Below are 25,523 nucleotides of genomic sequence, written 5' to 3'. Positions count from 1 at the left end.
CCAGTTCAGTTACAGATCACAAGAATTTTTTTTTTATTTATTTTATTATGTTTATTTGTTGGTACAGTATTAATTGCAGTCAAGTTCAATATCTGCTCATACATTAACATGACCCAAAACACACGATTGCTTTCAGTTTATTTGCTTTTTTTACACTTATATGAGCTGGGCTTGTACAATCGTTGTTTTTTGTTGATGTTTTTCTCATTTGAATAGTAAACTTAAAACTATGAAATTACAAATAAACAAATAAAAAACAGAAACGTATAAATTACACACACAAAAAAAAGAGAGAGAAAAAAAGAATTTAGGCATCAAAATACAGTACAATGTTTCCAAAACTTTTATGATATATATATAAAATAATAATAATAATATGATACATCATATTAGCGAACGGTAGCCTAATGTAAGATGGTACATTGTAACATATAATGAAGGTGCTTTTCCTGTCCGGATTGAGAATTTTTATAAATGATAATGACAAAAGTAAACGTACTTTAGATAAGAAAGACAACAATAATAGTATTTTTTAACCTCCATGGCACTTCTGGTAGATGATGAATGTGGCTTCTGGCTTCACCTGGAGCTCAGAGAGCTTCTTGTTCAGCTGAACTGGTTTACCATTGTAGACCAGATTTCCACATCCTATAAGTTCTGGTCTGAGCTTCTGCACCTTCTTCTGTAGTTTTGCGATGGTATCGATGCTCCTCACAGTCACAGACACCTTTGTGCCATTAGAGCCATTGAAGACATTCACTGGAAAACTTTTAGTAGCTGGTGAGATTGGCTTTTGAACCTGGAGAACGACGTGGGTGTTGTTTGCCAACGGTTCAGGGAGAGGAACAGGGTCACCTTTGGGATGTTTGGGATCTCCTGTGACACACTGCTTGGGTCCACATGCTTCAGGCTGAAAAAGGATTGGAGCCTGAAAGAGAGGATATTCAGAAAATGTCACATTATAAATCACAGTATTTTCATAAGGCCATTCACCATTCCAAGGGTCTTCAAGCAGGAGTCCACCAAATTACTCTTTTTTCAAAAGTATTTTTTCTTTGAATTATTAAAACATATGTTAAAAACCATCAGTTGATACTGCAATGATATTATAGGCGAAACAGATTTAACCAACGCGTTTTTTGAGTTTTGAAGAAGGTGAAGTGTTCCTGTTTACAGTGTGTTTTGCAGCGATATATAGCCAATCACAGACTTGTTTGTTGATCTCTTGAACGCATTGTCCAATCAGAGGTGTTTATAAGGCAGAATCCGCTCACCGCAGTTCACCACAGTTTTTATTCAGTGTTGTATTATGCTCGCACTCGCGAATCCTCTCTCATTATTAACCAACAACGACACAATGTAAGCAAGAGATCCATTAGGCATTGTAGACAACTATAAATAATAGCTTACTACAAAAATATTCGAATCAATATATATTTTTTATTTCATTCCATTTTTTTTTTTTTTTTTTTTTGTAAAAGTAATGCTTCGTACAAAATCGTGAATGTCTCACTGTGCATTGCTTACACATTTTATCTGCACTTTAGTTAGTTTCTATTCGGCCATTAGGCTTAATATGTTTCTCTGTTTGGCACATTTTGAATCGGGGTCCATGCCCTGAAAAAAACAAAAACAAAAATGTTCTGTTCTTATTAAAATGTATTTTGAATTATCTTACCAGTGCTGGATAAACTTCTGTAGTCATGCTGCCTTGAGCTGCCAAGCATCCACAATCCAAACATATGATTTCTTCCCGTACAAAGACCTCCCATTTATAGTGACATTTTGGGAATGTACCTGACTTTCTGTGTGTTGTTGTTGCACTAGTAAAATGCATGCCCAGCCCTGCCAGGCTGATTTTCTTTCAACATGAGATTTACAAGAACCACCACAACATTTTGAAAGCATTCAGATATGGGAATCACCGTACTTTATCTGCGGTTCAAAACAACTATCGTTTTATTTCATTTTCATTTTAAGCAGTGATAGTTGATTAATGTGCAATATGTGGTGATGGAAACATGATTAAGGATAAGTCAAAGAATCAAACCTATATATGATAGAAGAACGTAGTTGTCTTGAGATTATTTCACACATTTTCTTGCAAAAGCAAACACTTCTTTTGTGTTGTAACCATAGACAAATATAAAATAATTAGCCAAATACATGCCCAACTACACACAGGTGTGAAAAATATAAAACACTACTCTTGTGTGCCTTTTGCTTGTTCAGAGTGCAGTTGAGTTTGTCATTGCACTTGCACACATATGCATATGCACATATACACTATATATACAGTATGTATGTACTGATTAATTTTACACAATTATGCAACTGAACTGATTAATGCTGAACTGACTTGAGCTGCAAAAAGACACTATTGACTTGTTAGAGCTGTTTTATAGCATCTGTATTGTATAAAGCGCTTTAAAATAAAGTTGACTTGGCTTTTATGCATATTTAGTGTATGTACATATATACAAACAGTATAAAATCATATATACAGTGTACACAGAAATGTAAGGGAGAAAACAATAATTTTTCTCAAAATCCTGGGTTTTGATATCTAAGTGAACAAATGATGTGTAAGTGTTTTCACCCATGATCACTGGATGTAGGTCATCAGTAAATGAGTGCCATTTAATGCTGTTAGTTTCGAATGATGTGTGTAATGTAGAGTACTATGTTTTGCATAAAGTTTGTTTTATAATAGCAAACAGTTTAAAGCACATTATGTGCTTATAGTTTTGCAGACTTGGTCTAATGATTAGATATATGAGTGAATGGTTTCACTGAGTGGGCCTCAAGTACCACTTTTAGTGTCTAAGCAATTAATAAAATAATATATATATATATATAATAGTGAGTGCTAAAATAACCCCTATTAGCTATTTAAATGTAAACAAAGAAATGGTGTAAATGTAAGAAATATTTAAAATTATGCTCTATTTCTTTGTGACATTGATCATGTGATTTTTTGTATACAGACGGTCAGATGATCTTGCTTCGAAGCTCATTATCTTCATATCCCAGAACAACATTATTATTATATTTTTCAATGCAGATTCTCAAGTGTTGGTTCTTATAACTATCCATTTAAATAACATTTAAATCTCATTGAATTAGAAAAGAATGCAAAATACCATTTATTACTAGAGGTTTAGTTATTATATTTATTTTCAATGTAACGCGAATCAAATTTACATGTAGTGCAAATAACAATTACAGTCTTTTTAAAAACATGTAAAAAAATCACATTATAAGCTGAACGGTTAACGCTTCCATTTACATATTCATTTAGGACATTTCTTTCAAAACAGCTGTTCGTACATGTTATGAGGTTGCATATGACAAAAAGTTGCATGTTTTACAAAATAAGATGCGCTAGCCAGTTTCCTCTTCTAGCTATGGTTTTGTTATTTCTGCTACTTCCGTTTAATGTTGTTTACAAATGTTGAAGATTATGTCTTGAAGTGTTCCGGTTAAAACTGAAAGCGAAATGGTTTTGTGTTTATTTCCTGAAAATACCCGTTCATTTAACCCTTCACAGCTTGTTACATTCCTGATGATTAAATCGAGTTGTGTGTGTCCTGACAGGCAACATGAATCATCAAACTAGCTAACAGTAATATATGATGTAACAAGAAAATGTTTGTATTTAAGGCACATGATGATACAGTATGATTTACAATTGAGAGTAATGACAAAATACATAGATGTAGATCTAGATCTACGTCCTTGTTAACCTCCTTGGCACTTCTGGTAGGTGATGAACATGGCTCCTGGCTTCACCTGAAGCTCGGACAGTGTCTGGCACTGCTGAACCGGTTTGCCATTGTAGACCAGATTCAGGCTTGCTCCAAGTTCTGGTCTCAGCTTCAAGACCTTCTGCTGCAGTTTCCCGATGGTATCGGTGCTCCTCACAGTCACAGGAATCGTCATACCATTGGAGCCATTGAAGACATTCACAGGAAAGTGTTTAGGACCTGGTGAAACTGACCCGTGAACCTGGAGAACGGTGTGGGTGGCGTTTTCCAGTGGCTGGAAGTGGACAGGCGCAGTGTCTTTGGGGTCTCTTTTGACACATTGCCTGGGTTCAGCTTCAAGCTGAAGGTATCGAGCCTGAAAAAGAAAACACAATAATTTATCACAATAAAACAAACACATAAGGCTGGACACAAGTGACAATTACAACACTTTTATGTTAAAAGTCTTATGTAAAATATTGTTAAATGCATATTATGTGAAATGATTGTCTCCTTTAAACTGGATTTAAAATAATCTTACCAATGCTGCATGAACAGTAGTAGCCATGCTCTCTTTCTGCTCTTCTGTGTTTCTTGTGCCTTTTCTTTTAAAGGCAGTATTTGGAAAGTACCCTTTTATATTTTTTTATAGTGACAGACTCCACCCCCTATAATCACCTCATAGCTTGATTCCCGTTGTCGAGTTCACCTCAGGTAACTGGAGATAAAACTATGATAAAACTTTAAGTAGAGGGACATCTGACAGAAATGGTTAAAAAAAAACCTGACAAGTCATAGTTATATTTTTCTCGTTTGTTTCATTTCATTTTATTTCACAAGTACAACTTTAAATCACCACTTCTGAACATTATACTTTTGCCTACTATTACTGCAGTTATAGTGTGTGTGTGTGTATATATATATATATATAAACATATAATATATATATAAAATAGTTTGGGACTGAAAAGTACCAATCACTCCACCTCACCATGTGAAAAGTACCGAAGATACCAAAAGTGCAAGCTTCCCGGCTAGATAAAGAACAAACCATATCTAACCATGAATAAAAGAGTGGAAAGTCCCAAGGTCGTAATGAAAATGAAACTTCTTTATATCATACAATAAAACAATAACAAAAAGAAAATAATTTCATGTGCATGAACCAGGAAGAAATTGATTGAAAAAATGATTTAAATCATTTTTAATGTGACAATAACATAAAAAAATTGGTGATATGTTTTTTCCATGATTACAAAACATATTTGCTTTTGAATTTACTGTACAAATATTACATCAAATCCACAGACTTTTTTCCCAGTTCATTGAACAGACACTACACACGTGTATCAACAACAGTGTGTTAAAGTCTGATGAGATTCTCTCGCATCACTGCACTGAAACTCTCTACAGGCTGCTGTTTGTTTTCCCTGCTCCCTTCTTGACACTGGGTGGTGTTTTCTGCACCGCTAACAGCGTGTCTCTTTTCTCGATCTTCCTCAGCTGTTTCTTCTTCATTCTCTTGATCTTTGCTGTATTCTTAATCTGAAAGAGGCCAAGCAGTAATGAGACATTTAAAAAGACAAACAGAACTCGACAGATAAAAAGTCTTAGTAACAACTGAATTTTTGGTGAAAATGTCATTCTGCATTTACCACTTGCACAATCTCTGCTTTTCTCTCATTTTCTGCTCGTCTTCTCAGGTTTTCTGCTCTCCTCCTCTTTTTCTCCTGCAAATACAGATTAGCAGAAAAAGCACATATGAACACTGTTCACTCTAATTTAATCTTTTCTGACATTCTCCACAGATCACAATGTCACTGTCCCAAAGCTTCTCAGAAATTAAAACTTATTTAGCAAGGAAGCATTAAATTAATCCGAAGAGAAATAAAGACAGCCTTGTGAGCATAGGAGACTTGGACGAAACTCCAAACCTTTGAAATGTAGTGTTACTACGATTACTTTTTCTCCAAAACAAAACAACTTAGACAATATTCTAAACTATAAAAATTATTCTCCGGTTTCACAGGCAAGGCTTGAGCCTAATCCCAGACTAAAATGCATGTCTGCTCTGTTTTAACTGCAAGCAACTTGCACTGACATACGGTTTCATAAAATATTTCATAAAAGACAAAAACGTGCAGTTTTGGGGCATAAACTGGCCTCTTTCTCTCTGGTCTGCTCATCTTTCAGCTGTTGTTGGTATTGCTTCACCAGCTGCTTCTCTCTCTTGGCCTCCATCTTCTTTTCCCATGAAGAACGCAGAGGTTTGTCTCTCAACAGAGCGGAGAACCTACAAAACAAAGTTAGTGCTGAACACTTCAGATAGATAACGGACAGAAAAAACACTAATGTACTACTAAATAGACAAATAGAGCCGTTTGTACTACAAAAATGAGCCAAACGACTAAAAGAAAATAATAAATTCTCGCGTTATTATGGATTAAAAGTAGACATGCTGGTATGATTATACACAATATTGTTATCGTGGGCACTTCTAAATACTGTGAATAATTATATATTACAAATTAATCTGAGTTTGGAATGCATTTTAATGCATTTTAAGAATACTTTTTTCCATCAACTGGTCAAAATGCACATCATAGCTGTATGCTGCTTGAAAGACACGCGTGTGGTCTCTGATGTAAACAAGAAGCATGAGAAGCACAAGAGGATCACATACTGAATGAAAGCACATTCACTCTCTGACAGCAGATGGCGCTAAACTTCAGAAAATGCAGCCCTTACCCTGTAAACCCCATAAATAAAGCAGCTGCCATACTTTCTAAAACACATTTCAATCATTTAAACAGCCATTCAGATTTGTGTATTCGCTATGGTGTTCTTCACAGTGCCAAATACTTTAATATTTAGAAGACTTGATAGGCTATTTATTTTCAAACTTTTTTTTTTTTCATTTTAATCTGGACTACAACATGTCCTAGATATTGTTTGAAAGTGTTTTGATTCTTTATTGTTAATTCAAATTTTATATTAGGGCTTCTTTAGTTAACATTAGTTGATTCATTAGTTAACATAAACCGCCAATGAAAAATTATTCGGAACATTCAATAATCTGAGTTATTCCAATATTTAATAACACGTTGCAACTATTATTTAATGAGCTAATATGAACTAAGACTTGTATTTTTTTTTTAACAAAGATTAATAACTTCTGTGGCAAATGTAGCTATTGCTCATTGTTAATGTTGATGGTTAACTAATGAGGTCTTACTGTAAAGTGAAAAGAACAAGATGGAAAAACTCCTAAATGAAATCATCATGTGTTATTAGGGCAGTAGTAAGAAACTTTATAATGTTAATCACCTTTGCTTATTTCTGTCTTTCCATATTCTTCCAGACTTAGGTTTCCCAAGAGGTACCATCTTACTTTTCTTCTCAATGGGTTCTGGGTGAGTCCTTTTTTTGGCCCTTTTCTCGGGGTCAGTGGGACCAGTGGATTCTGTCTCTGTGTTATTAACCACATTTTCCTTCTCACTGGCCTGATCTGACACCATCAGACCTGCAGCGTCCAGTACTGACTCTTGACTGACATCTTCTGGTGTTGATGTACACATATCAGGACACGCTGGTTCTCTCGCCGAGCTGCACTGACCGCCTTTGGTATCTGCTGTACAGTCATCGGATGGTGATTCCTGACGAGACTCGGTGTTTTCTGCCGGATCTTCTCGGACAACAGACTTTCTAGTCCGGCGGACGGGAGTTTTGGCCGCGGGGGTCCGCAGTCTGCGACCGCTCCGTGTGCGGCTCACAATGGGAGAATCCTCTTCGTTATCGAAAGCTTCTGCCTTCGCATCTCCTCCGTCTGTTTTCTTGCTTATTATCGCAGACATTATCAGCGTTGTGTCGATCAATACATTACAAGATTATTTAAACAGTAATACAATCTTCGTGTGCGGAAACACACGTGTATTCCTCCTGTGTTTCGCTGAGAGTAGAAGAAAGATCACCCAAAACGATCGCTACCTAGTGGTTGGGAGACGCGTAGCAGTGATGGGAACTCCGACTCATTTCTGTTAAGGCGGTTCACGAATCAGATTCGAAAAGGATCCGGTTCATTCATTCTTTTGCGTCCAGTTTTTGTCAGTGGCACACAATATGTTTTAAAATGATTTTTGACTACAAATTTTCTCACGAGTTACATTTGTATTTGTATTATTTTATTTATTACTTCTCGAATCGGTTGAAAACTATTTATTTTGGGTTACCTTGGTCCAGTTAAGTTGTTGGCACATTCTCTTTAAATAATTATTACGGTTTTCTATTAATAAGGGTGTTTAATGTAATCTGTGTTTAATTAAGTTTGTTGCAACATTATATTTAATTTGCTTAATGTACTTTTCATTAGATTAAAACGTTATATAAGATTAAATTCTTCTAAAAGAGACGGTTCTCAAGAGTTAAGGTGTTGTCTCGTTCAGAGCGGCTTTGTGAACCGGTTCAGCTAGTTCATTAAAAAGATCCGACTCCCAAAAATGATTCATTGGCTAGTCGTGCATCGCTCGTAGCAACCAAAACAATTCCATTTGACTTCCGCCCCGCTGTTTGTTGAATCAGTCAGACACCATGGCGCTCGGTGTCGGACTGATGTCGGTTCTCCTCCTGATCCTACCACTGCTCACGGCAAGTATTGACTTTCTCTGGTTGTTTAAATAGTGTCCTTTAAACCAAACGTAAAGCTCCGGTTACTAATTGATGCACTGGCTAGTGTGCAGACGTTTTCTCCATTAATTAACGTACTTGTTTTTATGAAATAGTGATTCCACATGCACCATTTGCTAAAAGTATCATACTTTTCCATGTTGTGTAATTCAGAAATTGCTCATAGATGAAGATTCGGTCACATTTTTGGTGTGATGTTCTGTAAGAAACGCTGATCGTTGAAGCTGACAAGCGCGTCTAGACTGCCATGACTTGCGTCTTGTGACATGTCATGTGAGGAAGTCAGTCATCAAACATAAACTCTTTACAGGATCATGACAATCACGTAGAGCTGTCATTTACTCAATGCGTTCAATGCATGAAAGGTTACTGACATTTTTATCTAAATGTGTCAGGAATCACACTCCACTGATGTGATATTATTTAAGGAAATGACATCATTTGCTTATTCACTTTCTATATAAACATAAATATTTTGCACGATCTCTACAAAGCTGCTCTGTTGACCAAAAATGTATATATATTGCCATTGTGATTTAGATCTCAAATGCCCCTTTAAATTCACTTTTTAGTTGAGTGTTTTGTTCCTTTTGCTCTCGAATTTGCATGTTTTTAAAGCACACTGTGTCTTCTTCCTTTTTTTAGTATGCCACAACACCAAGTTTCACCATCGATTACCATCAAAACTGCTTCCTTAAAGATGGAGAGCCGTTTCGCTACATCTCCGGCAGCATCCACTACAGCAGGATTCCCAGAGTCTACTGGAAGGACAGGCTACTCAAGATGTACATGGCTGGTTTGAACGCCATCCAGACGTAAGAGGAACTGACTGTGATTCAGTGTCAGCCATATGCAATATTTAGGGTTCGCCACAGCCATGGAAAATCGGTGATTTCCAAGCCTGGAAAAGTCATGGATATTAATAAAATAAAATTAATGGAAATATTTTGAGTAATATAGTTTTTTTCTGAGCTATACAAATTTAAATCACATGCTGCAGGTGCAATCAATTATGAAATTATTTTGTAATGTGTAGTAATCAATGTATATTCTTTGGCCAGAACCCTGAATATAATTATTTTTTTTACTTCTTACTTTTTATCAAATGGATAAACCTGTGATTTCGGCCCAACTTTGATTTTCCAAATTTCCAAATTGACCCACAGATATGTGCCCTGGAACTTCCACGAGCCGGTGCCGGGACGGTATGACTTCAGCGGAGATCGGGATCTAGAGCACTTCCTTCAGCTGTGCAAAGACATCGGCCTGCTGGTCATCATGAGACCAGGCCCTTACATCTGTGCAGAGTGGGATATGGTGAGAAAAGACTGAGAGACTGTTCAATTGTAGGAAGAGACAAATGCATTTTGCGTGCAAATGCGTGTCCTATATATAGTCAATCTATTACAGTTATACTTAAGGTTTTATTCAATAGAAATGCTTAATGAAACCGAACAGATGCTTTTAGAATCATTAGAAGTCGCATGTAAAGACTAATGTTTGAAATGTTATTTTAAAGTTTAAACCGTGTTCTATATTCCAATATTTCAACAAATGAGCAGTTGTGCATAATGAAAATAAAAAATGCATTGTTAATCTTTTCCGACCTCAATTTGGTCAATATTTCTTGTTTCAGGGGGGTCTGCCTTCCTGGCTGTTGAAAAAGAAAAATATTGTGCTGCGATCATCTGATCCAGGTTATACAGTTATTGCTTAACCTCAGATTGTAAAATATGCAGTGGAATGAGTGAAATGTATGGTTTATAAGATACAGTAATTCATTCTGAGCTCTTTATATTGTTCTAGATTACCTTGCAGCAGTGGATAAGTGGATGGGGCAGTTGTTGCCCATCGTAAACCGTAACCTATACCAGAAGGGAGGACCCATCATTATGGTGCAAGTAAGACTAAAATCACACTGATGAAAGTAACATCTATTTATATGTGTGTGTGTGTGTGTGTGTGTGTTTGTCACGTATTTGATCACACATTTGAATATATGTTGTTTCACACCATGTTAAACCCATTGGACTGAACAGTGATATTTCCTGTTGAACTAGTATATTCACAACTGTCCATTTCTTTTCAGCCTTATTATATAATATTCAATTGTCAGTTTAGGATTTCCAAGGGTGTGATGTGTGTGTGTGTGTTATATATATATATATATATATATATATATATATATATATATATATATATATATATATATATATATATATATATAATCCATTTATTCGTGCGTGCATTTTTTCCTCATATGCAGGTAGAGAATGAATACGGGAGTTACTTTGCCTGTGATTATAATTACATGCGGCATCTCAGGGAGCTGTTCCGCTCTCAGCTGGGAGAAGAGGTGGTGCTGTTCACCACAGATGGAGCAGGTGTGGGTTATCTCAAGTGCGGGTCCCTCCAGGGCATCTATGCCACTGTTGACTTCGGCCCAGGTCTGCATATCATATTTATCACCATTATTACTTCTATATCACCTTCACGTTCCTTAAAGTGTTTAAAAAAATGCTAATTACTGAACTTCTGACATTACAGGCTTTCAACTCTGAAATTCTGGTATTTAATAAAAAAATAATTAATAAATGTAATGTTGTATTTTTGTGCAGGTTCAAATGTGACTGCTGCTTTTAAAGCACAGAGACATGCAGAGCCACATGGGCCTTTGGTAAGATCCAAAAGCGATAAAATGAGAATTCACTCATGCATAAACATTTCTAATGTGCTCTGGGAAAAGGAAGTGAAGGTTTTTGTTTGTTTTGTTGCAGGTGAACTCTGAGTTCTACACAGGCTGGCTGGATCACTGGGGCAGCAAACATGCCGTCATTTCTACAGCTGCTGTGGTCAAGAGCCTCAATGAAATTCTGGAAATTGGAGCCAATGTCAACTTGTGAGTCTGTCGCCTATAATAACAACTGAACTGAGATATTTGACTTTTGAAAGAAGTTAATTGATTTTTGTAAATGATTTAATTTTTTGTTATGTTTTCAAGATATATGTTCATCGGTGGAACTAACTTTGGCTATTGGAATGGTAGGTTTTGGAGATTTGTACCTCAGCAAGCCAAAAACAAGTTAGAATGTGTCTCGATTCATGTTTTTATCCCATTATAGGCGCCAACTCTCCTTATGGTTCTCAACCAACCAGCTATGACTATGATGCTCCACTCACGGAAGCTGGAGACCTCACAGAAAAGTATTTCGCCATAAGAGAAGTTATCAAAATGGTAAAATTAGCTTATTTCTCAAAAGAAAAGTGATTTTTTTTAATAGAGAAATGCAACGGCTACTAATGATGCAAATTGAATGTTTTTTTTTTTTGTTTTTTTTATGCAGTACAAAGAGATCCCACAAGGACTGCTCCCTCCATCAACACCTAAATTTGCTTACGGAAAAGTGAAAATGAAGAAGGTAAATGTTTTTTGCATATTTGCCTGTCTACTGTTGTAACAGGATTTATACTATATTTATGATTTATATTTTACAATTTTTATGTATAACACCTCAGTTTTTCTTACTAACCAAAGTGACCGAATGATCTCTTTGTCCTTGTAGCTCAAGGCCGTGTCAGAGTCTTTAGATATATTATCTTTCTCTGGTCCTGTAAAAGCTCTTTACCCACCAACATTTACTGAAATGAATCAGGTATGCCCGCATCTCATCAGTTAATGTGAAGTTATGTTCATTAATGTTAAGTTATTTACATGGTTCCTCTGTGCTTATTGCTTTGTCTTATTTGTGCACTGAATATGAATGTCTCATTTTCTCGTCAGGCCTTTGGCTTTATGCTGTATCAGACTGTGTTACCTGTCAACTGTTTGAAGCCCACCCCACTGTCGTCCCCGCTAAATGGAGTCCATGATCGGGCATATATATCCATTGATGGTGTAAGCAACACTGTTTTACTATGTTGACTGTCTTACAGAAATATGAGTTACTATGAGTTACTCAATCATGAGTTACTCAATCATAATAGCTGAGATGGTGAAACAGCTCTGTAAGATTTTAACATAAGATAAAGGTTTTGCACAAATTCAAATCTAATTAAGTTTTTGCATAATGATGGTGATTTTGAAAAAGGATGCTGCAAATTCAGCTTTGCATTAATAAATAACATTTTAATTTGATTCCAATAGGAAGCAGTTCTTTCAAGAACATTTCAAAATCTTACTGACCCCAAATTTTGAAAAGGAGTGCAATTGTTTAATTTCATCCTGTGCTTAATAAATCCTTTTTACTGTTCAGATTGCTGCTGGTATTTTGGAGAGGAACAAGGCACTCACCCTCAATATAACGGGGAAAGCTGGCAGCCGTGTGGACATCCTAGTGGAAAATATGGGCAGAATCAACTACGGCAAAGAAATTAATGACTTCAAGGCAACCAAAACGTTCCTATTCTCTTACTGTTTTTCTAATTCTCAGTCTCCCAGGCCGTTCTCACAACATTCTACAAGGTCATAAATCCCACTGAAAAAATTTGACTGTACTTCCTCCTACAGCTTTCAAGCAATGTCCACAGGGTTATTATCGTCAACTAAAACAAACTACTATCTTCTATCTACAAACTTCTCAAACATTTTTGTTCATTGAAATAATGCTTAAATAAAATATAAAAATAAGATAAAACAAAAATTGGAATAAATAAAAATTTGAAAATGAAATAAATACAAATTGAAAACTACAGCACTAAAATTAAACTGGAAATAAATAAAACTAAACTGAAATAAAAATAAATTAAAACAAAGTGTAATATATATAGTAACACTTTAGAATAAGTTTCCATTTATGTTCGTTAATATATTAATTCGCATGAACAAACAATACATTTATTACTGTAGTTATTCATCTTTTTTGTTGTTAATGTTAGTTATTGAGAATACAGTTATTCATTGTTAGTTTATGCTAATTCACAGTGCATTAACTAATGTTAACAAGCACAACTATTGATTTGAATAATGCATTAGTAAATGTTGAAATTAACATCAACTAAGATTAATAAATGTTGTAGAAGGATTGTACTTGCTTAGTTCATGTTAACCAATGAACCTTATTGTAAAGTATTACCCTTTGCTTCCCTTTTCCATATATTTCTTTCTTTTTTTTTTATTTCCTCTCTCTGTTCCTCAGGGTCTGGTGTTTAATCTGACTCTGGGTGCTGATGTTCTGGGTAACTGGACGGTGTACTCTCTGAGTATAGATGAAGCCGTGCGCAAGGGGCTGTTATCGGCATCAAACGGATTCATCTCCACCTCCAACAGCTTCACCACCTCTTCTCCTCCTCCTCTTTCACCTCCAACCTTCTACGCTGGCAGCTTCATCATCCCTGATGGCATTCCTGACCTCCCTCAGGACACATACATCCAGTTTCCCAACTGGAGGAAGGTAGGAGTCTTAACTGCTGCTGCTGGTTTTGTTTAAATCCATTGATAAATGTGAAGAGATCAGAATCACCTATAGATTAGCACTGGAGCAGTTATAAAGGGATCATAACATGCTTTTTATTTCAGGGTCAAGTGTGGATTAACGGTTTTAACGTGGGCCGCTACTGGCCATCCCGTGGGCCACAGGTGACCCTCTTTGTCCCAGCCAACCTGCTCAGCACCTCCGTCCAAAACAACATAACTGTTCTGGAGTTAGAGGCGTCGCCTTGTTCCTCAGGTTCCTGCACGGTGGAGTTCACTGATACTCCTGTCATAAACAGCACTGTGAAGACAACCGGACACTTCAAGAGAAGTTCAACAGACAAGACCCTCTGGAGCAGAACGATCTTAGATTAAAACATTCGCAGCAACACGTATTTCACTGATTTGAAAGGAATCTGAAGGATGAAATGGGAATTTGTAAAGGATATGACAGTACTGTATGGAATATGCGATAACTGTGAATGTACAGTAGTATCTCGCATGTGTACAGTAACGTACAGTAATTCTCAGGTATCAGTGCTGCTCAGAAAATGAGCTGTGATCTTAATTTTAACGCATTAGATGCCTTTTAAGATGATGTTAATATTGATTTTATACTGCCAATTTGAAGTCCTCCTAGTATTTGCACTTTTAATTGTTTTAATAATACTAGAAATCTTAGTTTTTATTTTGACAGGCATGCTATGTTGTTAAGACAAGTGCCTTTTTTTTTTTCTTTTTTGCAAATTAGTGACTTTTTTTGCACCACATGCTTTGTGATATATCACTATGAAAAAAATGTTGAATGTTTTTCTATCTGTGTACTGTTAAAGCAGAAAAAAAAATCTGTGGTTGTGTGTAAAATAAACTGCATTATTTTATACAGCCTTTATCAGAGATATATTTGATTTCACATTTGTTTTATTTCAGGGGTCTAAAGCAGGGTGGTAATAATAATTTTGCATGTTCACCTTTTCATATGCTTATAATAAAAATAAAAAAAGCATGCAAAACTAATGATGGCATGCCAAAACGGGAGGATTTGATCTGCTTATGGCAGAAAGACACTGGTTGTTAAATACCCACCAAATCTTACAAATATTATGCTGCTGCTTTGTTTATAATATTTAATAATAATAATAATGTTCAGTTGAATATATGAAATAATAATAAGAATCTTATTTTCTGGGTTCCCCAAAAAAAAAAAAAATGTTGAATGGAAATGGACTGAGACCCAACTTAAATGGAGTATACGATATATAAGCCACTTTTAAGAGAATAAAACGTTTTAGTTCCTTATCTTTCTGTGTCCTTCCGTTTTGGTCAGAACGTGTAAAAATCTAAAACCAATAACACTAAAACATGCATCTCGTCGTGCACGCTGCTCGTTTCCGTGTGGATTGATGTTTTGATGTGCACGCGCATTCATTATTGTAACCGGAAATGGATGGATTCGTCGTCAGCTCGAAGGATGCTGGAAGGATGTGAGCAGTATGGTAAGTGTCAATCGCAAACAGCTTTTATTACTTTAAACACAAACTTAAATGATGTGTTTCATTGCTATATAAAGTACGGAACACTCCAAGTTTAAATACTTTGTTTTTTATTCGCGAAATCCTCGAGTATGTCGCTTAAAAAACGATTGTTAGCTCTCATGCTAGCCAACGTCAAACAACTTTAATGTACGAAATAGTGAACATTAGTCGAATGTGTCAGATAAATATATACAAATGTGCATTTTAACGCTGCGAAAATTATTGTATTATTTAGTTAACTGAATAATAATAATAACGTACTCATCGACCTGGTAAAGAGCACTTACATGAAGAGTCTTGATTTGTATTTATTGGATAAAAATTTATTTTTATTATATATATATATATATATATATATATATATATATATATATATATATATATATATATATATATATACTTTTTATTATATGACTTTTTGTTTATTGGATTGGAAATTTATTTTTATTGTATTTATTTATGTACATATATAAATAAATAAATACATAAATATATATATATATATGATATTTTTTATAAATATATCTATACCATTTGTTTTGTAGCTATGTGCTGTTTAATGGCTTTTATCTGAAATAATTATGCAACAGTAATTCATGCACTGACTAGACAGACTCATGGATGTCTAGCTGTCTGGCTAAATGCCTCCAAACTGGGAGTGTCTTTGGCAAACCTTGGCAAATCCTGGGACTTATTCCTCCTTAAAAGTGTATAAACTTGTAGCTTATGCAAACGTGACTGTTTGAATACTTTAAGAATTAATCACACTCTTCTCTGTTTCAGATGACTCACTTCATTTGATCAAGAAGGATCCTGTCCATGAGGATGAGATCTGACGTTCTGCGCTGGATAATATAGAAGAATGAAAAGCAACCTTTGTCACTAAAAAAAAAAACATACAAATGATATGACCCTTCTCCTCGCATCGCTCACCACACTCATCTAATAAAGAGTTAATTGTGAGCCGTCTACAGAAAGTCATTTTGTATTACATCATCAAAAGCATGGTGGACAACCGCTATGCCACGGCTCTGGTCATCGGCTCCGTGCTGAGCCTGCTCGCCACCGTCTATCTCTCTGTTGCGATGGGAACGCAGCACTGGTTCCAGTACCACAGCCAGCCGGCCAGCAATGACGCCAACAATGGCTCGGACCTGCAGACGCTGCGTCAGGACTTTGAAGCAGAGGACGTGGATGAGCAGATCTACAGCACCGCTCTCTTCCGGCTCAATGGCACGCTGGGTCTCTGGTGGCGCTGCATTCTGGTGCCCCAGCACTCGCACTGGTTTAAAGAGCCTGGTGAAGAGAGAATGTTCCACTTTGTAACTTATGATACTGTATTTTTATTAGTTAAAAATGGATGCTAACTACATGTTGCTCTGCCTGCTCTCTGCGTCCTTCTTTTCCAGATCCAGTAATGGTGACTAAATGTCAGGCCTTTACTTTGCCACAGCAGTGGGAACCCAAGTACAAATCTCCTGGAAATATTAACAGCGGAGAAGATCTGCTGCGTACCTGTACGTCATGAATAAATCAATCTTGAACACACACCTATCATTTTAACAGCTTTCATTAGACAATATTCAATTTAATTTACACACAACTATTTAAAATTCTGGGGTATTTCTAGATTTATATTAAGGTATTAATACTTTTATTCAGCAAGGTTGCATTAAATTGATTAAAAGTGACAGTAAAGACATTTATGGTGTTATAAAAGATTTCTGTTTCAAATAAGTGATGTTCTTTTGAACTTTCTTTTTATTAAAGAAACCTGGGGAAAATGCATCATGGTGTCCACAAAAATCTGAAGCAGCACAACTGTTTTCAACATTGATGATAATAATAATAAATGTTATAAAAAAAAAATTAACCTTAACATCACAGGAATAAATTAGTTTAAAATATATTCACATAGAAAACTTTTTTTGCTTTTACTGTATTTTTGATCAAATAAATGCAATCTTGGTGAGAAGAGTCTTCTTTCAAAAACATTTAAAAAAAATGAAAAAAAATCGTACAGTTCGCAAACTTTTGAATAGTAGTGGGTTTTTTTTCATTTATTATTATATATAAAAACATAAGTCATATTAAAGACACTGAAAATATTAAATGTATATTGCCCTGCTTTTTGATTAGCAGACATAATAAAAACCTTCTGCGATATGCCATTTAATAACTACAATGAAAACAGTTCTCAATATTGTTTTTAATGCTCACTCCATTCACCTATAAATGTTTATTGTCTAGACACAGTCCTATCAAGATGTTTCCTTTTTTAAGTAAGAATCATTCATATATTATATATGAATGATTGTTGCTCACTGCGGCTGCTAATATGATATAGTATGTCTTAACCAGTGCAAGAAGAAAAAGGATGTTTTGCCATTTTCTCTTTTTCGTGATGTGTTGAATGTTTGTGTCCACAGACCTGTGGAAGTGTCAGTTCCTGTTGCCGCTGGTCTCCGTGGGGCTGGTGTTTCTCGCGGCGTTGGTCGGGGTGTGCGCCTGTCTTTGCCGCAGTATCACTCCCACACTGTTTGTAGGGCTGCTGCATCTGCTGGCCGGTAAGACCGTAATAACAGCTAATGCCTGTATCTCCACAACACCCAGAAAAAGAGATTGTCATAATTTGACGTTTTTTGTTTTCTCAGGCCTGTGTTCCATAGCCACTGTATGCTGTTTCCTTGCGGGGATGCATTTGATACACGAAATATCCGAGCTGCCCGAGGGTATGGACTATTCTCCGGGCTGGTCCTTGTTTTTGGCCCTGGTCTCGTCACCGCTGCAGATCATGGCTGCTGCGCTCTTCATATGGGCTGCGAGGAGCCAGCGCCAACACTACACTCGAATGACAGCCTACAGGGTTGCCTAAGCAATAGAGGACTGACTATAGAGTCACCGAAGCGATCGTCCGCTCTCATAGAAAGCACACAGCCACGTTTCTTCAGCAGCTGCTTTTACCACTAACCAAGCTAAAATTATGAAGGAAACAGCCAGAATACACAAGTTAGTAGATTAACTAATGCCCCCACCCATAACACTCTCCTGTGAATATATTCATTCCTTGAAGGATCTTACTACTATATAACTTTTCAACTACTCTAGTCTGTTAGCATCTGTGTTCACCCACAGCCAATCAGACTCTACAGAAAAGCATCTATAAACACTAAACTGTAGTTATTCAGGGCTTCACCTTAGTCACACTTTAACCGCTGACCTAAACTAATTTCAACGAGTTAGGTTTAGTTTCATCTTCTCTTTTGTTTTAAGTAACACCTCTGTGTTTTTTTTAGCCTGTGTTGTAGCTACTCGGTTACATCTTGATGTGATTGCATTTTAGCGCGTAGCAATCCCAAGATGCAATAGGGTTTTGTCTCGGCCTGAAAGACTGAATGTTTGTATCCGTCAAAATCATTAACCACTTGAGCCTTTTGTGTTTTCCTGATCATTTTGTTTGCTTATTTATAATTTTTTTCTAGTGCTATGCGTTGGTTTTCCTCTGTTGTTTACAATATGGTTTCTCTTTGAGAATGTATTCTTTATGTAGTTTACAGTTGATTAGTAACTTTGTTTAGAATCCAGTATTTTGTGGTTGTTTATACTTATTTTTGTTTCATATAAACCATTTAGCTGGTGCACGTTATGTGATTTTTTTCCAACATGCTGTTTTTGTTATACTTTGCAAACTGACACTCATAATATTGGTGAAAATAATGCAACGGCTTAATGTCAAATGTTATGGACATCCAGTTACTGCTGTCATTCTTCACATATGTCATGATGTAAAAATCTGATGACGTGGCGTCCGTTTTAGATTTTACTCAAGATTTCACTGAGATTGTATATTGTGCAAAAATTGTACCAGTGGTAAAAATCATCACTGTGCATATCCAGCTTCACTTTATTCATTGTGTCATGTGGTTTATTCCGTGTGCTGTAGTATTTTGAGATCATATTTCGTTCAAGTGAATGTGCTTTTTATTTTGTCTTTTATTCCGAGCCACTGAGAGGCTCAATTTTGTTAAAGCAATCAGGCGAGAGCAACATATGAGCAATACAGTCAAGAGGATACCTCACACTCCACAGCCCACTGTGACATCATCACGATGGTGTCTGAAATACTTTAGATGGTTTTGCCTTTTTTATACAGTTTTGTACACGTTGCTGTCAAGTGAACATTTTGCTGGTCACAATAAATATCTTTTCATCCAGAACAAAGTTGCTTGTGATTTAGCAGCAGATCAAAATGAGTCTTTCATTGTCATATAGCTACAAACAAGTGTGTAATGTACCTGAGTTACAAGTCATTGTTCAAATAATTTGAGTGACATTCTTTTAAAATCATCTGATTGGTGTTGGTAATCATGCTGAGTTTCATATCTTCTCCTTTCTCATCCTTCAGTCTTTCTGCACCTGCACCGATGGAATTGTCAGCGTCATCTTTTTTCCCAAGTGAAAAGCGATTTCCTTTTCATAGTAGGCAGCTTCATTGATAAAGTAAGGATGAAGTGGCTCTTCTTCTTCATACTTCACAGTTTCTCCAGAAAATGACAAAAACAAAGGGTCTCCCCGCTTTAGGAGACAGAAGTCTCTGTCCTAGAAAAACAAAATGACAACAATAAAAAAACAGTTCAGATTTGGGATGTATGTCTCACAAACATATCTAAGTCACATTTTACCCAACATCAAGAAAATGTATAATATTTTCAAGCCCATTAAATGTGTTGCATTATGACATTCTGTAATTTGCATGTAGACATTATGCAAAATTATACATACTACCATGATAAATGAATACTTTGCCATTACTGTAATAAAAATGGATAACAAAAAAAAAAAAAACCTGGTTCTAAAATAAAGTTAATTTTCTTATCATCTGGATATGACCATGCTGATTCTGTGTAAATAAATAGCAGCATGACAGGCACCTGCAGCTGAGGATGAATAGCAGCGGTGAGACTCCGAGTCTCTGGATCTCTGGGATAATCAACACTTTTAATAAACTCAAAGGCTTCCACATCCCCGCCTTCAAACACCGTTCCTGAAAACAACATAGTTTGATATTAAACACAATTACGACACACAAATATAAACCACATCTGATTATGTCTAACAGTACCTGAGTTGAATTTGTGGATCCAGTCTATTGTCAAGTCGACGGCCTCTTTCATAATGCTATAGATGTCAGCCCTGACGACACCATGCGGCTGCGGCCCGACCTCTATTGCTACAGAAACACAGGTCATCTGAATGTGCATTTGTGGTTGAGCACACAAAACGAATGCAATGAGATGATCACCATCACTTACAAAAGCCATGCTTGGACACAGACTCCAAGGAATAAGCATCACTAATCGGGATATCCAGTACCAGCACTCTCACAGGCACTTTGGTTATCTTAGTCTTAAATGTGTACATGACAACACACAAAACATCAAAACACACGTGCACAGGCACAAAAATGGCACAAAAACAAAAACCTAGGTCAGTGGTTCTTAACTGGTTTCCTTCAGGACCCATAATTTGTAGTGCATTGAATATTGGGTATTTGTCAGTCAAACCCCTCTGGCCTAAAATATTTACTTGAAGCCCCCCTGAGTTTTTTTTTCTCAGGGGGGAGTTGTTTTTCCCATTTGTTGTCTGTCAAAATTTGGGTCAAACCTCCCACCAGTTGAGAACGACTGACCTTAGTTTCCAGTATGGTGTTTATTGAAGCACACTTGTGATGTTCTTGCCTGTAAGTATTTGCAGATGTGCAGAGTCACCCAGTCACTGGTCGTGTAATGGATCAGTGTGAGGCCCATGTTAGCCGTGGTGTTATGAAGGTCACAGATCAAGTCGATTGCATCTGTGGATCCTTTCGGACCCAGAAGTTTGTTCAGTTCCTGAGCACGCCGGACTTCATATGGGCTGCTGTCTGTAATAGGAGAACTGCAAAAAACAGGATTTTAGAGCTAGGCAGTACATATTCTGCATGTAGAAATATATTTACTTGCATTGCCATTTTTGTGGTGCTGCACGACATGTCAACTTAACTCAGGGCCATAACCACCACAGACACTAAGAGGGACCCCTAAATAAATAAGAATGATGAAAAGGTATTTTTCTAACTTTAAAAGTTGTATTATTAGGTTGGTTTGCATCAGTGGTCATAAAATGGTTGAGATGGCCAAATTCAAATCAAACCGACTTTTAGACTAGAATTTAGAACCTTCTCTGTTCCAACATTCCAAACTGCAGTTTCCACATCTCACCTCAGCGTGGCTATGTTGAAGCAGCGGTTCATATCCTGGTCAATGTATCTTCTGCACTCTTTCACAGCCCGTGGGTTCGCCAGCACAGTTTTAACGGGGATCGGCCACGCGCACTCTCCCTTCTCTTTCCGCTGTCGCTCCATCTCCTGCACCACATACACACCGGACAGCTCGTTTCCATGGGTGCCGCCACATACGGCCACACGAGCCAGTCCTGGCAGGAACAATAATGCCATCTACAACAGAAAATTAATAACACTCTTTGAGTATTCAAATGCCACAGCAGTATATTGTCTGTCCACAATAATTATTATATCATGAGCCCGTTCAGTGATTTGAATACTGAATCATAGCCTATTGCATGTTGTTATTGGTAGACGCACTGTATTAAAGGGATAGTTCACACAAAAATGAAAATTAACCCATGATTTACTCACCCTCAAGCCATCCTAGATGTATATGACATTACTCTTTCAGGTGAATACAATCGGAGTTATATTTAAAAATGTCCAGGCTAATCCATGTTTTATAATGGGAGTGTATTGTAGCCGATAATTTGAAGTCCAAAAAAAAAAAATTAAATTCACTTAGTTTCGGTTCATTTTTGTGAAACGCTCTTTTTCAAGATGAGATGGCTAAAAGCGCATCATGTTTGTTTTCTTTATTTTATAAAAGCACAACATTTGATTGATATTGTGATTGCACACAAATACAAGTAGACCCTTTACAGTTATGAATGATGTATTACTCTTACCTTTCTGAGCAAAAATAATAGTCTATCCACAAAAAAAATGCAAGTGATCACTCCATGCAAAGCGCACTAGCTTGCACTTTCCACACAACCAATTGGATATAGTGGACATTTATCTAGGTTTAATGTTTAAACATTGTTATATGCTTGAACTGTTTTATATCTATAGATTTTATTTAGGCAAGTTGTGATGAATTGAGAAAGGGTTAAATTGATCAAACGTGTTCCAAAAATGCTCCAAACTTTTTTCTAAATTAACTTAATAAAGCGGGAGAGACAGAGTTTTCCCCAATAAACACGCATACGACAGTTAGCGAAAGCTAGAGATTAAGGTCTAAATGTGTACATTTTTCTTACACGAATACATCGCTTCACTTCAGAAGGCCTTTATTAAACCCCCCCCCCCCCCCCCCCCTGAGCCATGAGGATTTCTTTTATAATTGATGGGTGTGTTTTTTATACTTTACATTTTTGGCTACCATCCACTCCCATTATGAAGCATGTATTAGCCTGGAAATGTTTTAATATAGCTCCAATTGTATTCGCCTGAAAGAGAAATGTCATTTACACCTAGGATGGCTTGAGGGTAAGTAAATCATAGGATAATTTTTGGGTGAACTATCCTTTTAAATAGATTTTATTAGCCTACCACTTTTCAATTTGCATTTGCAAATAATCTCCAGCAGTGGGTGAGAAAGAGGTGTGGCCAGTACAAATCAAGCTCTATGGCATGGTGAAAGTCACCAGTTCAATTTGTCTTCCATTAAATGCATTAGTGTAAACATGCTCTCTTTTGTTTTAAATTAATTCAAATGAACCTGCACTGAATCGATATTATTTTAAACTGATGGTATCACATTATTATGTAGTTATTATGACTGATGATTTGTAGAACTGACGAGAGAGTTAATAAATTAATTAATTATCTCATAGCGGAGGCTAACAGAACAAGGCTCACATACTGACATTTTGCATGGCTGGCACAATAGACTGAAAACTGCACTGTTAATGAGAACAAAAGACACTTGTTGGGGTTGAGAAAAACAATTTTTAACTGGACATTAATGGGTAAATGAAAATAAAGCAATGGAGGCAGGGTTTCAGTTATCAACAACTAACTAAACCTAATAAATACTTTTAAAAAACTTTTTCAACCCTAACTATTTTTAAATTGTTTTAAAGGCAACATTTCTCACTTTGGTTTAGTTTAATTGGAAGTAGCCTACTAAATTAACTAAAACACACTGATCAAAACTAGAATTAGTTATTAAAAAGCTAGCAAAATTACACACATCGAAAACAGAAGCTATTGAAATAAAAACGAATATATAGTATATCAATTGTATTAAAATAACAACTGATGTGGAAGTGTTTAACAAAAAAATGTTTATATTTAATGAATCTGAAGAATGATCCATATGTGTGTCACCACATGGAGTTTTTGAGAAAAAAATATATCATTGATCTTCATAGATGGACTTCTCTGATCACAACATAAAAGACAGAAGTTGTGCGAGTCACAAACACTTTTCTTTAGTAGACAGTTTGTATGTCTGTGGCATTCATCACATTTCTAGAATTCCATGCAAACTGTAATACTGCAGTTTCTGATAAGGTTTGGCCGATAACTATAGCCAACTTTATTATTGATTCTCATTTGGCGGGTTTTTATCAATGCGTTTATCCCTTTAAGAACACCGTGGTTTATTTAAGCTCCATTGCTAGAGGGAGTTTTGCTGTTTTCCTTCAGAATGAAGTGTTCTGTGCCTCTGTCAAACTATGAGAATTCAATGAAGCTGTCTCACATCTTACAACAACATGCAGAATATGAGAGTAAAAGCTGAAAAAGATGAAAGGTGAACCTACCGTTATTTGTAATGCAGAAGTTACGCTGTTTCACTCCTTCTTCCAGCTGCTTTCCCCCTAATAGTCGTACTGAGTGAAATTGCACAAGGTCTAGCAGACCTTTGGACACATACGGTGAGGTGTGACAGGACATGCGTGCTGACACACATTCAGTCTGTACAGGCCTAATCTAGCCTCAGGGGCCACGACACTGCAGGAGCAGCATCTGCACACACCCACAAAAACACACTTTAATAGTTTAACACATTCCTCCACTAAACACAAACACAGTCAAGTAACCTACAAAGCAATGATTTACCTTGTGCTTCAGTCAGCAGCCCTGGATCATCTTTCACACATGATGCTGATGTAACAGCAGCTCTCACTTCCACTGGCCATGAAGCTCCACACGCAGCGAGCGTTTTGCTGACTCACATATGCGCTAAAGAGAGAGAGTGTGTGTGTGTGTGTGTGTGTGTGTGTGTGTGTGTATGTGTGTGTGTGTGTGTGTGTGTGTGTGTGTGTGGAAGGAAAAACGAGGGGGAGGAGAAACATGACAACTGAGAGGACTGCAGAACCTACAATTATACCTAAACATTACAACTGACCCCCGCTAGCACTCTATAACAAACCAGAATTTCCTGTCACAATTCTCTCCCACTTCCTCGGGGCATGTAAACCTGTTGTTGCAAAATTTTGTTGCCAATTTCGAAAACATTTCTTTGGTTGCATTTCTACGCAGTTCAGATGTTGGAATTACAAGATATGGGTATTTTAGTTATTGTTGGCCACACCCAAAGACTTATCAGCCTGCATTTGCTACATGATTAAATAGGAGATGCACCAACTACCTCAGGAATAAGTGTTAAATACTTTTATTCTCAGAAAACCAGACAAGTACATAAATACAGTTTGCTCTTAGTTTTTTTCAAATAAAACAATAAGTTCTATTGATCCACTGTTTATACCCTTGATGCATGGTGTCCACTACAGTGGTCATATATGTAACTCCCTCAAAATAAAATATTTTGAAAAAATAAAATATATTGGCATGAACTTGTTTAAAAGTAAAAACAAATGTGTATATATATATATATATACAGTTTATTTGTGATTAAATAATTCATGCATGAAAGGGTTAATTCTACCATGCACTGTTCCAGAGTTATTCACAAAAGCTTAAAGTTGCTTATTACAGAGCCACCACAAACTTTTCTACACATACTCGTTCTCACATGATGAACAATTCTATCTATTTTCCTAATGGTAGGCCATCCAGACATTGTAAGCTGCAGA

At 36.4% G+C, this 25,523-nt stretch overlaps 4 protein-coding genes across 4 annotated transcripts; 2 read left to right on the top strand and 2 right to left on the bottom strand.

Moving 5' to 3' along the window:
- Positions 1–3,145: 3,145 nt before the first annotated feature.
- On the bottom strand, positions 3,146–7,960 carry LOC128020556 (coiled-coil domain-containing protein 86). The gene is made up of 5 exons (XM_052607206.1): positions 7,074–7,960; positions 5,910–6,039; positions 5,402–5,476; positions 4,288–5,291; positions 3,146–4,122 (listed from the first exon to the last, which is right to left on the bottom strand). The coding sequence occupies exons 1-4, from the start codon at positions 7,598–7,600 to the stop codon at positions 5,154–5,156; spliced, it is 870 nt and encodes a 289-aa protein (XP_052463166.1). The 5' UTR covers positions 7,601–7,960; the 3' UTR covers positions 3,146–4,122; positions 4,288–5,153.
- Positions 7,961–8,172: 212 nt separating this feature from the next.
- On the top strand, positions 8,173–14,727 carry glb1 (galactosidase, beta 1). The gene is made up of 16 exons (XM_052607205.1): positions 8,173–8,390; positions 9,075–9,244; positions 9,596–9,746; positions 10,066–10,126; positions 10,236–10,330; positions 10,696–10,876; positions 11,048–11,106; positions 11,207–11,328; positions 11,431–11,471; positions 11,552–11,664; positions 11,774–11,848; positions 11,993–12,082; positions 12,211–12,324; positions 12,683–12,814; positions 13,565–13,819; positions 13,945–14,727. Exons 1-16 carry the CDS (start codon positions 8,334–8,336, stop codon positions 14,212–14,214), a joined length of 1,986 nt encoding a protein of 661 aa, XP_052463165.1. The 5' UTR covers positions 8,173–8,333; the 3' UTR covers positions 14,215–14,727.
- Positions 14,728–15,202: 475 nt separating this feature from the next.
- On the top strand, positions 15,203–19,595 carry cldnd1b (claudin domain containing 1b). The gene is made up of 5 exons (XM_052607204.1): positions 15,203–15,335; positions 16,158–16,673; positions 16,784–16,891; positions 17,804–17,941; positions 18,029–19,595. Exons 2-5 carry the CDS (start codon positions 16,379–16,381, stop codon positions 18,247–18,249), a joined length of 762 nt encoding a protein of 253 aa, XP_052463164.1. The 5' UTR covers positions 15,203–15,335; positions 16,158–16,378; the 3' UTR covers positions 18,250–19,595.
- Positions 19,354–24,727, bottom strand: LOC128020508 (N-acyl-aromatic-L-amino acid amidohydrolase (carboxylate-forming) B). The gene is made up of 8 exons (XM_052607203.1): positions 24,547–24,727; positions 24,249–24,453; positions 21,632–21,867; positions 21,113–21,308; positions 20,687–20,780; positions 20,497–20,604; positions 20,306–20,418; positions 19,354–19,973 (listed from the first exon to the last, which is right to left on the bottom strand). Exons 3-8 carry the CDS (start codon positions 21,865–21,867, stop codon positions 19,776–19,778), a joined length of 945 nt encoding a protein of 314 aa, XP_052463163.1. The 5' UTR covers positions 24,249–24,453; positions 24,547–24,727; the 3' UTR covers positions 19,354–19,775.
- Between the last annotated feature and the right edge of the window lie 796 nt (positions 24,728–25,523).

This window comes from Carassius gibelio, chromosome A1 (assembly GCF_023724105.1).
Source record: "Carassius gibelio isolate Cgi1373 ecotype wild population from Czech Republic chromosome A1, carGib1.2-hapl.c, whole genome shotgun sequence".
In the NCBI taxonomy this organism is placed as follows: Eukaryota; Metazoa; Chordata; class Actinopteri; order Cypriniformes; family Cyprinidae; genus Carassius; species Carassius gibelio.
The sequence above is the reverse complement of the archived record's forward strand: the minus strand, read 5'-3'. Positions and strand labels throughout refer to the sequence as shown.